A 14,152-nucleotide genomic window follows, 5' to 3' on the forward strand; every position below is an offset into this window, starting at 1 on the left:
GAGACCTTTGTGTCCTCTACGTGTATCATGGAGCTAAGGTTAGAGATGAAAACGAGTAAGCGATGAGTTTGAGTATCGTCGTGGGGGACAGAATTGACTGCCTTCTGGGGGCGTCTCATTGGGAACACTGCTTTTGGTTGTTGTCTTCTTAGGCGTCTGGGAGATAGGTACGACGCGTGATTCCTTCTCTGGCGAGGCCATATTCCCGTCGGGTGGTAACCCTCCTCTTCGATGGAGGCTCTCTGGAGAGGCTTCAAAGGAAGGTATTGCACGCGTTCGGTGGCGTTTGGAATGAGGTATCGAGATCTCGATGCGAAGTTGGTCGGAGTTCTGTCTGGATGCCATATTTAGCATTTAACTTTTGCAATTCAAAGGTTCGAGCCCTACCTATGGCCGCAGTTGGGGGGCGTGGTGTCATTTATGTGGTGCCAAACTAGTGAGACATGTTATCGGCAGTGGCGCGTTTGATTGATGTCCAAGATTACCGTTGCCTAGGCAACAAAAATACCGAAAAATGGATCTTTGTCACGGGACATCATGCCAAGGATCACGTGCTAAGAGACTCCCGGGGAAATAGCCGAAATCTTAACAAGTGCTCTGGAAATGCTGTGACTCTTACTGTGTAGCCTTTAATATTGGATCGACCAAAAAACTTTAAGTTTTTCTACGTCGTTGTAAGGTAAAATATAAACTTGATTTTTTTTTATTTTTTAATTTTGGAATCGCCTGGTTAGGGCTTGGCGTTGTGCGGCGACGCCAAGAGCGACGAGGCGGCCAATCACGTAAGTGTATGGCTTGGCGTTATCACGTAACTATTTTCCGGGATCACGTGCTAACCCCTCCGGGGGGCCGCCCTCCCAACTCGACATGATCCACGGATTGGATCCGATGAAATTCCTCGTCGCCCATTGGATCTAGTCTATGGACCACTCAACCCCTAACGGATTAACTATTTTCCGGGATCACGTGCCCCTCGGGGGGCACCCTCTCGATATGATCCATGGATTGGATCCGATGGGTCGTGGTATTTCATCGGATCCAATCCATGGACCACCTAAGACGAGCTCTTACTAATCACACTTGAAATGGCTCGTAACGAGGCGTTAACGGACGAGCCTCGATATCGAGATGATTCATGGATTGGATCCGATGAAAGACCACCGTCATCGGATCCAGTCTGTGAACCATGTGGCTAGGGGGCGTCCTACTCGATAGAGGTCGACGTCCTGTCAAACTGGGGAACAACTTGAGATGTATTGAATGCTCTGTCCACCACCCAACCGGTCCTGCCAGGTTACTGGTATATATACACGTTGAGTCGACCCCTTTTCTTCTCCTATTTCTACCCCTAAAACCTGCATAGGGGTGATAACCTCCTTTTCAACAAAAGGGGCACTTGCTACCATTCGGCCGTTCAATGAGACCTTGTTCGATAGCTGCTCTTTCTTTTGCTCAGCCGCGCCAGAAAAGAACTGCACCTTTTTGCAGTGCATTCAGCCTGATCGCGCAGTCTCTAAATGCATTATCCACATTCTTCTGTACGGTATTTGTTATGGCTTGGACAATAGAGCCTGCAAAAGCCTTCAACCAGCTATTTTAGATGCGGATTCACCAAAACGTCTTTTCACTCACAGTTGTGCCTGAACTTCGATCCCGCAGCCATCCTACTTACGATTGCGATTTAAACCCTTCTCCACCAGCTTTTATTTCAGAACCTTACTAAATGCCCCTGTCATGGCCGCAGCACGAGCTTCAGCCGCTGAATCTCAAGCGTTTCAGATAAATACAGACCAGTGGCCAGAATATGATGGCTATACACAACTCGGAGAGGAAGAGATTCGAGTCATTGATATCGAAGCTGGAAATCCACCCGTTTGCAGGATGCGACATGTCAGCTTAGAGGAAAAGCCGCATTATCAGGGACTATCATACTACTGGGGCGCCCCAGTAGAGCCTGAAATCTCAAAGCAGTTGAACTTAATGGATCGCGTGTATTCATACGGCCCAACATATATTCATTTATCTGGCACCTAACTACGCGTTATCAGGAAGCTACGGTATGGCTTGATGTTCTCTGCATCAATCAAAGAGATCCAGAAGAGCGAAGTCGACAAGTCTCATTGATGGGAAATATCTTCACCTTTGCAGCTCGTGTTTATGTGTGGCTTGGTGAAGGTGATGCCGACAGTGACTACGCATTTGATTATATCGATAACAATGCGAGGACCTATAATCATCAAATACTGTCGCTCTGTTTCGAGCAGCTCACATTACGTCCCTATTGGACGAGATTATGGGTAATTCAAGAAATTGCACTCGCAAGAAGCGTTCTAATCTTGTGCGGCACTAAGTTGAGCTCCTGGGATGATTTCAGCCATTCTATTGAGAGGACCATCGCCGAAAGAGCGCCTCACTTTCGGCAAGTCATGAATGTACGAAACCACGGATATCGGGCTCGACAACTATTTCAACTCATGGAAAACTTCAAAGACGCTGTTATTCGTCGGTTTCCAGCACCCGGATGTAGATTTCATCCACAAACAAGACTGGCTAGATGCAAGACACGCTCTGGACGAAGACACCATTAAAATTTGGACGGCATTCAATCGTGAGAACGAGGCAAAGAAGGTGTATGTCCAGGACCGTTTGGCCGAGAACGCCAGAGAAGTTATGGATCTAACTGGAGAATCATGCCGGTTGTCGATTTTGCTTCTGCGGGTCTGCTGCCATGGCCCGGGATCTTGTGGCAGTTTCGACGAAGGATGAGAATGGCCCATTCCGGCGAGAGCGAACAGCAAGCAATGATCTGGGTGAGGCAGCTGCTCCAATCTAAGCAATTACTGGAAGATGTTTGGAATTGGGTATCGCGTGAGTGATGGATTGAATGATTTTGGGCCTATTGGGTTCTCAATGCTTGTTGGGTCTCACCGGTTGGCCAAGCGTCTTCTCGATCTATCAATCGCAGCAGATCCAGCATTGTAGTCTGCTCCATGAGATCTGTGACCCAGACGCCACCTTTTTACATTGTCAGCATCGTGAACAATGTCAAGAACTTCAGGAGTAAACGCATACATTGTGATAGTGCTAAGCAGATGATGACTCGAGCGGGAGGTACCGGATTTGATGCTGCGAGGCCGCACAGAAGTTGCAAATAATGTCCAACTCTGTCGTAGACGATTAATTAGAATCGAACCACCGATATGTGGAGCTGCTCTCACTTTAATTCTTTTCTGGACTTCAAGCAAAGTTGGTCCGATCTTGGGGATGGTGGGGTCATATATCGTCGCGAGCAGCATGGAGAAATAGTGGTACGAAAGTGCAAAGGCTGTTTGATTTTAGATGTTAGAAGTAGTTTCCCAACTCCGGCGTCTCTGGTTAGCATGGTTACCACAATAGTCCCCATAGCAAGTAGGCATCTAGGAACAAAAGACCTCGCAAGGGATCACCTTCCCTATAGAATACTAGGGTAAAGATTTATGGTTTGTAAAGATCCCACTCTTCCAGTTGGTGTACGACATGGCGATACTTTGAACTGATGAACCGTCAGCTCCAAAGCAGTAGCCGACGACCTCGGTCTGGAGGCAAGTAGTCCGCTTCGCCTACGTATATGCATCTGCAATGGAGACCGAGCGATCAAGGTCGGAACGATCAAGATCAATCCTCGGAGGCCATTGATTGATGACAGCATTGAACACATCCTGACGCTGGTGAATCCGGAAAGCCGCAATGCTGAAGGGGTTAGCCTCTTGTTGCGCATGCCGTTGGGACTCTATGACCGAAGGGTAGCTGCTCGACAGATGCCGAATGTCGTCCTTTCCGTAAACAGGAGCTGACGAGAGAAAAGCGGTTAGTTGTCTTGAAATGGTTCAAAGAAGGGATATTTTCTGCACCACTAATCTCCTCGTAGAAGCGGAGAATTGTTGAGCAAGCAAGGAATGCCCCATCTATGATTGCAAAAGGAGGATCACGCACAGCAACATCATCAGTTGCGAAGCGACTCTGGTGTATGCTAGAGGTTAGCCAGCATGGAATACAGCAATAGTGGACAGATAGGAGCCAGACAGAGCGTCCGTGACGTCGAACTGGATAAATTAGTGACTAACTTCACGGCGACCATCGAATTTGACCGGCCTATACTAGGCCTATTGCAGTCTAGAAATAGTGAAGTAGCTCTGCGATGTCAGTCAATCAAACTGCTTTCGACGAAGAGTGAGCTAGGACGGCGTGTGCTGTTGCCGTTGAGTAAGCTGCCGTGCAGCGAGACCGCAGAAGCCTCTTGTCCTGTAGGGCTATGCGGGAGATGATACAATCCAACAGCATCGGTCATTGCTCTTGGCGGATATTGATGCATATGCTGAAAATCTGACCCGAGTCTTGGTTGTTTAGACGCACTGGTCTCGGCTGTCGTTCATGTAAATGCCCAAACGCTAGGGATGGGCTCTGTCCGACTTCTAGGGTGATCCAACGTTGGCGGGTCACCACGTGAGGGATCGTCTTCGATGATGCTCGAAACATGAGACGTCTCAACGCTGGTACCTGAACACTGGATCGTGGGTTGGCAGGGAATTCTAGTCCCCATCGCCATCGTTATGCGTTGCATTGACAAAGTTGACTGCTAGAGGTTCAATGTCTGATCTACAGGGTGGAGCACACCTAGTGGACAAACAAGCCTTCGGTATTTCAACCAACTCTTGCTGACGATCAAAAGTGAGTTTGCATTTCTTTGTGAAGCCCTGCATCGGTGGCCGAAGAATTCCTGCGCCGTCGAAAGCGGACGTTGAAAGTAGGTACGCAGATGCGGTCGTTGTCAATACAGTTCCGACACACTGGCTCTGTTCCGTCACCTATCGCGTGCATTAGTTAGCCGCAGTGGTTTTCAACCGGTGAGACCATTAGCGTACGACATTCCTTTCTGCCGAACGACCGCCCTCCCGAACAGTCTAACTCACCCTCTCAAACCATTTCTATTGTCGGCACGACTTGGCTTTTGTCTGCGGTTCACCGGAGTCATCCCAAGCAGTGAGCCTTGCGACGTCAATGGCCTGATAGGGCTGTCCAGCATTCATATCATTGCCATCAGCTTCATAGACATGTCGACCAAGCCTCATGCCCTCGTCTTCGGCGCTTCTGGCATATCAGGTTGGGCATTGCTGAAAGAAGCCCTCGGCTGTCCTGCGCCAACCACCTTTGAATATGTCACCGCCGTGACAAATCGACCACTGATTACCTCGAATACTCAATGGTCAAATGACCCATGACTTCAACTAGCCAGCGTCGTGGGCCTGACTGGATCTGTGGACAGCATTGTCAGTGCATTGAACACCATTGAGACAGTATCCCCCGTTTTCCTGTTTGTCTACCTTGATCCAGGCAAAGACAACAAGGATCTGAAGAAGGCCAACACTGGCCCGATCAGGACAGCTGTTGAGGCAACTCAGAATGCGGCTTCCAACGTCAAAAGCTCCATTCTACAGCTTGGTGGAAAGGCTTACGGATTGGGTAAGCGTTTTTCAGTCCATAACTTCGACAAGCCGTAATATCACGCTGACAATATTCCGCAGAATGTCCAAATGCTGTGGAGGTCATTCCACCGCCCAATGAATCTTACCCTCGAGTTTCAAACCCAATCGCAGACGATATCTTTTATTACTCTCAGTATGACGTTCTTGAGACCTTATCAAAAGGATCTTCTTGGACGTTTACTGGGATTCGTTCGGGGAACGAATGTCACCAAGCTTGTATCGTGAAGTCCATAGCAATGGAGCAGGGGTTCCTTATCCCGGTGCTGAGCACGGGCATCGCCATGAGCACATCGACATATTCCAAGATACTGCGGCTATGATGGAGATCCATGCTGCCTTGAATCCCGACAATACGGTTCGGGGAAAGCATTCAATATTGCCAATGGCGACGTTGTGACTTGGCCGGATAAATAGCCTACCATTTGCGCCTACTTTGGACTCGAAGAACCTAATCCGCAAGGTGCTTTTGAGCCCCCAATAGAGTTCGTCCAGAAACACATCGAGACTTGGAATAGACTCGTCGAGAGAGAAGGGTTAAGAGGCTGCCGCATCGAGAAGTTCTTCTGGCCTTTTCTGGGCTTCATGATGGACAAGGTTTTTTTTTTTTTTTCTGGCCAGTTCGTACGATCTGAGTGCTGCACGTTCCGTGGGATTTGAGGAACCATGGATACTATCAGGTCGTACACCATTGACTTTAACAGGATGCGAGTAGCGAAGGTTATTTCGTCGACAGATCATTATATCCCTTGGGATTCGAAGACACTCATTTGTTATGTAGGGCTTTTTGGGGCCACGTCAGCACTTTAGCTTGCTCAACAGAAAAAGCTGGAGGCAGCCTTACCGACTTCGCTTTAAGCTGAGCCCTAGCTTGGTTCAAAACCGCACGTCGCTCATCTGAGAGGTTCGGAAAGTTGTGAAAACTTGGCCCAATTGGCCCTGCAGCCGGTGATCACCGAGCCCTCTCGGGGCCTCGAAACTCTACCCGGGGCAACATGGACAAGCGGCCTGATGCGATTGGCAACAACGAACTCCATCGACAAACCAACCCCACGGTCACTCCTGAAACTCGTCCTGCTCAAGGGCCCCTTCGAAGCTGAGTTCGGCTGACTTCAAGAGTGCTCTACCATGCAGCTCTAGCTTCCCCATTGGAGCCCATTTATTGCAGCCCAACCGTCCAGCTTGCTCGTGAATTTCTTCGCAGTTCTTTCCAAAACCTCGCCCGCTCAAAATGGCACCCCCTGTCACCCTTCGAAATGTCAGCAACACCCCTTTGACCCTGGTCTTGATCGAGCACTTCGATCCCCCCAAGAATGATAGTTTTCAGATGTCAAATGTGACCACATCGCTCGCTACTGTGACCAACAGCATCGGCCTGACCAATACCACCACCCGGAGAGCTGTGCCACAGATCGACGCCGATGCCAGGCCCTTCGCGACTCGAGATGTTTCGATCAAGTTGCCACCATTCACCGTTGTGCCGACGGATATCAAGGCTGTCATTAACAAGCCTGATGAACGTCTTCGCTTAACCTTTCAGACGGAGATGGGAGGCAAGCATCAGATGTACTGCCCAGTCCCAACGGAAGAGACCGCATCGTTGGTTGCTTTGTCACCCAATCCGAAAGTGCGCTTCACCGGCATATATCTACCAGACACTTCCTTCGTCGCGCTCTACAATACTTCTCACCTCGATTCGTGGATGAAAGACATTCCAGACAAGACTCCTCTCGGTGTCCTATCAATTCCAGGGACTCACAATTCGCCTACGTGTCACAACGCCCCCCCTTCAGTGAGGTGCCAAGCGGTATCCCCAACAGAGCAGCTGAAGAATGGCGTGCGCTTTTTCGATATCCGCGTCCAAGTTCCGGAGCCTTATGACCCTAACTCCGACAAGCTCAATCTCGTGCATGCTGCTTTCCCTATTGCTCTATCGGGAGCTAAGCACTTCCGTGGACTCTACAACGACATCCTCAAATTTCTCAAGGACCATCCCAGCGAAACACTCATTCTCTCCCTCAAACGAGAGGGCACTGGTAAGGGCACAGACGAACAATTGTCTCGGATCCTGAAGAATCACTATACCAATCCACGCGAGTGGTACACTGAACCTCGTGTGCCAAAACTGGGCGAGGTTCGCGGTCGAATCGTCCTGCTCAGACGCTTCGTGCTGGAGGAACCTCTCCGACGCGAGTGGAATGGCCGTGGCTGGGGCATTGATGCACACATTTGGGCCGACAACACTCCCAACGCCCTGTGTCCATCGGGCGACGTCTGCGTGCAAGATTTCTACGAAGTGCTCGAGAGACCTTCAATAGAGAAGAAAATTAGCTACGCACGCGACCACCTAGAACGTAGTGGCTGTTGCATTTTCGAAGGCGACAATGTCGGTGACCAGAAATATCCGCTCTACGTCAATTTCCTGAGCGCGAGCAATTTCTGGAACGTCGGCACTTGGCCGGAGAAAATTGCGGCGGAGGTCAATCCGGCGATTACGGCCCATTTGTGTCAGAAGCATATGCTCGGAGATCAAGGCAGAGTGAAAGATGGGGACTGGAGTACCGGTGTCGTCGTCACGGATTGGGTTGGTTTAGGAGGGGATTGGGATATTGTCCGATGCATTGTGGGGATGAATGCGAAGTTGATCAGGTAGGGCGATCAACGCAGAGCATCTCCAAGCATTTTGGGCCTGCAGACAATGAATCGAAGGTCTATGGTTATGGGCAGTATCACCTCCCAACCCCCCTCTGAACGACGATATGTGGGAATTTTCGGGTCCATGATTTGGTCGGGATAGAAGGCGACAGCTGGACCCCTTGAAAGAGAGCACATATACGGAAATCGAAAGGACAGGACATGCTTTGGTGTCTGTGAGTACCAACACTTCAAAGTGCCTGCAAACTTAGTGTTCTATGATTCGCCGTGTTGCTTTGCTTGTACGGCGACGCATGTGTCCCAGGGTTGATTTTATGGCTCGGCATGTTTCTCTCTTTTCACGTCTACCTCATTTCTTCTTCCTCTATGGTTTACTCAGGTGTAAATAGGTTAGCCCAAATTGAAACGACTTTCGCCCCGCTTTAGTCCTTATGCGACGGTTGAAAATGTTGCTCGCTGCACTACAACGCCGACCACAAAACTGCGTTAGAATCTGCTCGAATGGCTGACAGCAAGCTAGCGAGGCGGATAAAGCACACGCACGAAACCAATGCCCTCAATTATGGCCATTTTGGTACCGCGATATACGATGACATACATCACAGATGGACGTTTCTACGTCAACACCAAGCTCGAGCACCATATGATTCCGATGAGGAAGATCACGCCACTCGAGACAGTTTACCTGCTTTCGAGCTCGTTCATGAACAAGAATGGGGTTCTGGAGAAGATTCGCTGAATGCCAACTTTACCGCAGAGGCTACTACGGCAGGCCAAGGACTGAAGAACAGATTACTCAAGCAAATACCTGACGCCGTGACTGCGGCTGTCGAATTGCCCGCTTTCACATATGCGTCGACTGCACAAGACGTCGATGAGAGCCGAAGACGATCCACCGGAAATGTCCTGGCTTTCGGCAATTCTAGCCGTCCATTTGAAACAGGATCTCACGGCGATGTACCTGCCACTCCCATTGTCGCCTTTCCAACCGGCCTTGGAGGGGAGCAAGTTCAGTTTGCCGCTGTAGATGTATGTGGTATCTCCCTTGCCGATGATTCTGGCCTGGGGAGATCCTGTAGGGTTCCTTGCGTTGGAAACCAAGCCCTGGCATACTGGAACGATTCGGCCGAGCCAATCCGTCAATTATCGTGCTCAAGGCACCGAAACCGCACGCAATTTCTTGTGGTCAAATCAAGTGGGACGACTCTACTACGTCCCTCCACAGGACACAATCGTTCAGAAGTGTTCCTAACCTCAAGAGGGTTGGGCCAGGGTTTGAACAGATCAGGGTCACTTCTAGACCCGTGTCCTATCCTGACCATACCTTCTTCCCGGACAGGAGGGCACCCTCACGCCCACTCTGATTTCCATCCACACGAGAAGAATTCAATTGCCATCGTGGATACGAGTGGTAATTGGAGCATCTGGAAGACCAAGGGTAGGAGAGCCACGTCGACTCATGTTCTCTATCAGATACATCTGCAGAGCTCCGGTGGATTGAGCATTGTTGAACATCAGCCTCTGTCCATCGGGACTCAGCAATGTTTCGACGATTGGCACATGATTTGCTGGTTGACGAACGTAGAAGGCGTCGTGGAGCGGATATTAGTGTGCAATCGACGCTTGGCCGGAGTTTTTAAGTTAAATGGCGAATTTGTGGGACACGCCGATATGCGTTTGGGACTACAATCGAAACGACACCAGATTTTGGATGTTAAGAACAGCACCCGACGGCAGGACCACGTTTTTGTCTTGACCACATCGCGCTTGATGATCTTCAGGTCGTCGGAGGTCAGCTGGAAAGAAAAGTCAGGTGCTGAGCCATTGGCTTTGGTATGTTCGTGGAATCATTTTCGTGACGGTAGTGATACGGGCCTCCGCATGGCTCTTTTTGAGTCTGTCCAAAGTATGTGTATTATTTCCCGCCGCATTGTGCAGCTCACCAATATGTGTAGCTACTTGGGTGTTGCTTTTCTCGAGAACAACTCATGTTGCCACTGTCTACACTTTCGGGGAAGGGCCATTCGACCCAAATACTGTTTCGCTTCGAGATCCTTCCAGCTTTCAACTACCACCACAACTGAAGGGACGAATGAGTACTATCAGCGACCTTGTTCTCTGTCCTATCGGCTTTGTCCTTGAGAACATCGCTTCTGATGAGTTGGACTATGGTCTATTCAAATTGATCGCGTGCACCAACGACGGAAAAATAATTGAAGCGGTCTACAAGCATCGTCAAGGACAATTGTCCGCCGCCCAAAATGGTGGGGATCAATTCATACATTGGTCCCTGCCCAAGACAACTGGTATCCAGATTCAGAGTACTAGACGTGTCAGTGATGACGATTGGGATGATTTTGTTGTGGACGATAATGCTAGTGAGTCCAGGTCCACAGCCGAACGTGTTCCAGACCCGCAGGAGCGTCAGGCTCTGGCCCGTGCGATGTCGCATTTTCGGAATTGGGAGCGGCTTCTAGATTATGACCCCGTTCGACCGAGTGAGAACGGATCTTCTTCCTTTGAAGCGGCCCTCCAGGAGGCGATCAAACGATGGGAAACATTACGTTTGGAGAATGAAACCGGCTGTCTTTATTTGATGTCCGATTTTCTCGAAGGACATCAGATCATGGACATAGAACAAGCCTCGGAAATCGCTAACGCGTGGCTCGACAACTTGAAGTCGCAGGATGAGTATTCTGTTGAATCGGCTGGCCTTAGCCTCTTGGACTTGAATGGCCCATCAGAGTATGAGTTATTGCACGCCTACAACCACCTCACCACCTCTTATGTCGAGTCACTTTCATGCGAAGTGACGGACCGCAACAGGGTCAATCGTGAAAGAACCGTCCGTCAGATTGCAGGGGTTATATTCTTGGGAAACCTGACCTTGAGAGTAAGCAAAGCTGCTCAAAATGCCGGCGTGTCAAACCCACAACCAGGGTTTATGCCAGGCCGGACGGTATCATTACCTCTCCCAGAAGCAGAGTCAGATGGCCTAGGTGCTCAATCGTCCCAGCCATCTACCTCTCAGAGTCCAATGTCCGAAGAGGAGCTGGCAGTTACTCGTCTGCGTCAGTATGCAACGTTTTCACCAGAGGGACCTCCCTTGCAGCTTTCTCATCACAAGAACATTTCAAACATATTGTTCCATGCACCAAACTCGATTGAGGATGATCCTGCCCACTACTCGTACCGAAACACCAATCAAAGACTCAAACTGGTGCAGGAAGAGATGGCAACACAATCGTTGGACCCGCGTGAAAGACGAAAAGCGTTGAGGCAGGCAGCTCGCTTGCAGAAGAAGCTAGAAAAGACAGCACAAATCAGTCAAGAGGTCATGTTGCAACGGGTTTTGCTGCCTAACATCGTCGAAGGAAATGGAGGAGCAGACCTGCCCGGAAGGGAGGTGCAGAGCAGTCAACTCGCAGCACCCCACCCGAGTCAGGGTCATGATGGCGTCCCAGGTCTGAGTATGACGCAGCCAGAGAGAGGCGCTTTTGGAACGAGGCTCCCGAAGACAAAGGGAAAGGAGAAGGCGAGCCGGAGGAAGGCTGGATTTTGAACCGGTAGAAAATTCAACGGGATGCCAAGGCTTCCCCGGATTTTGGATTCTCCATCTTCCGAATTGGAGGTGTAGCGCCAGTGGAGCCCGCTAGCGCCTTTAGTGGGTGGTTAATACTTGTTGCGGCCGCGCTACGACGGTAGTGCGGAGAAAGCACAGAAACACTGGAGAGTGTGGCTGCTTTGTCGCGTGAGTGCGTGATTAACAGCGCCCTCAGGTGTCGCTGTTGGTCAGTTGACCAGGTTGCCTCGTACCTGGGGGTCCTGAGCTCTGACCTATGACCTGACGCACTGGCCACTGGCATTACCCCTCAATTGCTTCTACCTGCTCACGGGCAACTCATCTCTCCTCTTCTCTCCCTTACCCTTTCCCCTTCATCTCACCAGCTACTCACTACTCGTACTATCTATCGAGCTGTACCCAACGCTTTCCTCCTGCTACCATCCATCACACATCTAAGCCGCTTCCGTCGCCAATCAATCCCCGTTTGGCCCAGCTATTGGTTCCGGTACGTCTGACTTCAATCCCCCCCTGGAACCATACTTTTGCCTATCCCATATTCTGACCACTGCAGCTATTCACTCCCACCCGATTACACTCCTACAGTCTACTCCTTCCTTCCCACAACAGTCGACATGTCCGCGGATACATCAGATCTCGCAAAGGTCGACTCCGCTATTGGGGGAATGGCCGGCTCACCAACCAAAGATGCCAAAGAGACCAAGCGGCGAACCACGTCCAGTGCTCCCGGTGTTATGAACATCAACGATCTCGGTGTGCATGTTCCATCCGAATCCCCGGTTGATACTAAATGATCAATCAGAGAAGGAAGGTGTGAATATTTGTGTCGCCCCTGAGACGCAGAAGACTGGATGGTAAGTGCCCATCAGTTTCTTCAATCCTATCAGCACTGACACAATGCAGGAAACTCAACACCTCCCCCAGTACTGTCGAAGACGCGTCCATCCTGAAGAAGATGCTCACGGAACCTCCTGTCAAGAAGATCGACTTGCATTTCCCCTTAGGTCTTGAGGTCACGGCGAGAAACCTGAAGGGAGTCACAATCAAAGATGCGTTAGATGCCATCCACAAACAATTCAAGAAGAAGGTACGCGTTCCCACGTAAAAGCCTTGGTGTGATGTTTCGGGGACACACTGACCCTATCACATTAGGCCGACGACGAGATGGAAGAGCCATACCTGAAAGGCTTCGAATGGGATCCTGAGGAATCATGGACACGATTGAAGGTTCACACTCAGCGAGAAGGCGCCCCTCAGAGCAAGAAATCCAAGAAGAAGAGTGGTGACGAATAAGCAATCCATCCATCAATGTACACACACAGGCACATCTGCTCCTGGCTGAGCGAGAGACCAACTCAATCCTTATCATCAATCAAATCGTATCAGATCCGATATGCTATCAAAATTCAGCTTGGTATGCATGACATGGTATGGTGCTTGGCGGGCTTCCTTTCTCATTCTGGCGACCTTTGCTTAAGATTGCGGCGGATATCCAGATGGCTTTGGACTTGCTAGCTTAGACCGGCAATGACATAACCTCGACCTGACTTTGCATTGACTTTCTGGACCATTTGAAGGAATACAACCCCCAATATTCGTCCAATGCGTTTGATTTCACCCCATCAGCCTCGATGTGGAAGGCATCACGTGACGACCCTTAATGTTTCCGTCATTTTCCAGCAGCTTATCCGCCTCAGTTCTCTCTTGGTGTTGTCCAGCACTGGCGCAACTTGGATGCGACTGAGCTCACGCAAGGGGCGATCGACTTCATATCCCTGATATGTGAAGCACCAAGCGATGCTTTTGATAAACTCACCCTCAGTATGATGAAACCGGCAATGCAGATGCAGAAAGAAGACGGTGCCTTCTCTGCTTTCGATGTCCAGCACTCTCCCAGACTCTTCCATAATCTGTTTTCTCTCCATGGACCGGGTCTGGCGGATGATGTTCAGATATTCGGACTCCACTGGTCCCACATTGCCTAGGTACGCCACGCTTCTCGAATCCACCTCGATAGACGTCTTGCTGGAGCTTCCTTCAACTGGCAGGTTTCTCATCATCACATAACATAGCCAAAGGGGCGATATCATCCGTCATGTCTACATCCACCAAGCTTCTAGCATTCCTCCCATCCCGAAACACGAATTCCCGCCCACCAAATGGCTCGCCGTCTGCAGAAATGTCCGTGGAGCATAGTGGAGCCCCTTGATAGCTAGCCGAGAGCCAGTACCGAAGATCATGCAGGCCGGACCATATAATTCCCAAAGCCGTTTCACCCTTGAGGCAGCATCAACTTTGGGAATGCTCAGAATGGTTTGTATAGTGGTTTCACTAAATCCAAGTAATGTGGCCAGGCTCAATGCTTCATCGCTGACAATGCTTGTGGAGCAACAAT

The 14,152-nt window shown here is 50.1% G+C and overlaps 5 protein-coding genes across 5 annotated transcripts; all 5 read left to right on the forward strand.

Annotated features, from left to right (window-relative positions):
- Nucleotides 1-1,734: 1,734 nt before the first annotated feature.
- Z518_05759 (uncharacterized protein) lies at nt 1,735-2,588 on the forward strand (the record flags this gene model as incomplete). Its single annotated transcript, XM_013416570.1, has 2 exons — nt 1,735-1,989; nt 2,049-2,588. 2 exons carry the CDS (start codon nt 1,735-1,737, stop codon nt 2,586-2,588), a joined length of 795 nt encoding a protein of 264 aa, XP_013272024.1.
- Nucleotides 2,589-5,090: 2,502 nt separating this feature from the next.
- Z518_05760 (uncharacterized protein) lies at nt 5,091-5,842 on the forward strand (the record flags this gene model as incomplete). The annotated part of the gene is made up of 3 exons (XM_013416571.1): nt 5,091-5,242; nt 5,273-5,499; nt 5,562-5,842. The coding sequence occupies 3 exons, from the start codon at nt 5,091-5,093 to the stop codon at nt 5,840-5,842; spliced, it is 660 nt and encodes a 219-aa protein (XP_013272025.1).
- Nucleotides 5,843-6,750: 908 nt separating this feature from the next.
- Nucleotides 6,751-8,172, forward strand: Z518_05761 (uncharacterized protein; the record flags this gene model as incomplete). The annotated part of the gene is made up of 1 exon (XM_013416572.1): nt 6,751-8,172. One exon carries the CDS (start codon nt 6,751-6,753, stop codon nt 8,170-8,172), a length of 1,422 nt encoding a protein of 473 aa, XP_013272026.1.
- A 503-nt stretch (nt 8,173-8,675) lies between these two features.
- On the forward strand, nt 8,676-11,736 carry Z518_05762 (uncharacterized protein; the record flags this gene model as incomplete). Its single annotated transcript, XM_013416573.1, has 2 exons — nt 8,676-10,080; nt 10,130-11,736. 2 exons carry the CDS (start codon nt 8,676-8,678, stop codon nt 11,734-11,736), a joined length of 3,012 nt encoding a protein of 1,003 aa, XP_013272027.1.
- A 635-nt stretch (nt 11,737-12,371) lies between these two features.
- On the forward strand, nt 12,372-13,050 carry Z518_05763 (uncharacterized protein; the record flags this gene model as incomplete). Its single annotated transcript, XM_013416574.1, has 4 exons — nt 12,372-12,510; nt 12,560-12,611; nt 12,661-12,844; nt 12,910-13,050. 4 exons carry the CDS (start codon nt 12,372-12,374, stop codon nt 13,048-13,050), a joined length of 516 nt encoding a protein of 171 aa, XP_013272028.1.
- Nucleotides 13,051-14,152: the final 1,102 nt, after the last annotated feature.

Source organism: Rhinocladiella mackenziei, assembly GCF_000835555.1.
Source record: "Rhinocladiella mackenziei CBS 650.93 unplaced genomic scaffold supercont1.4, whole genome shotgun sequence".
Classification (NCBI taxonomy): domain Eukaryota; kingdom Fungi; phylum Ascomycota; class Eurotiomycetes; order Chaetothyriales; family Herpotrichiellaceae; genus Rhinocladiella; species Rhinocladiella mackenziei.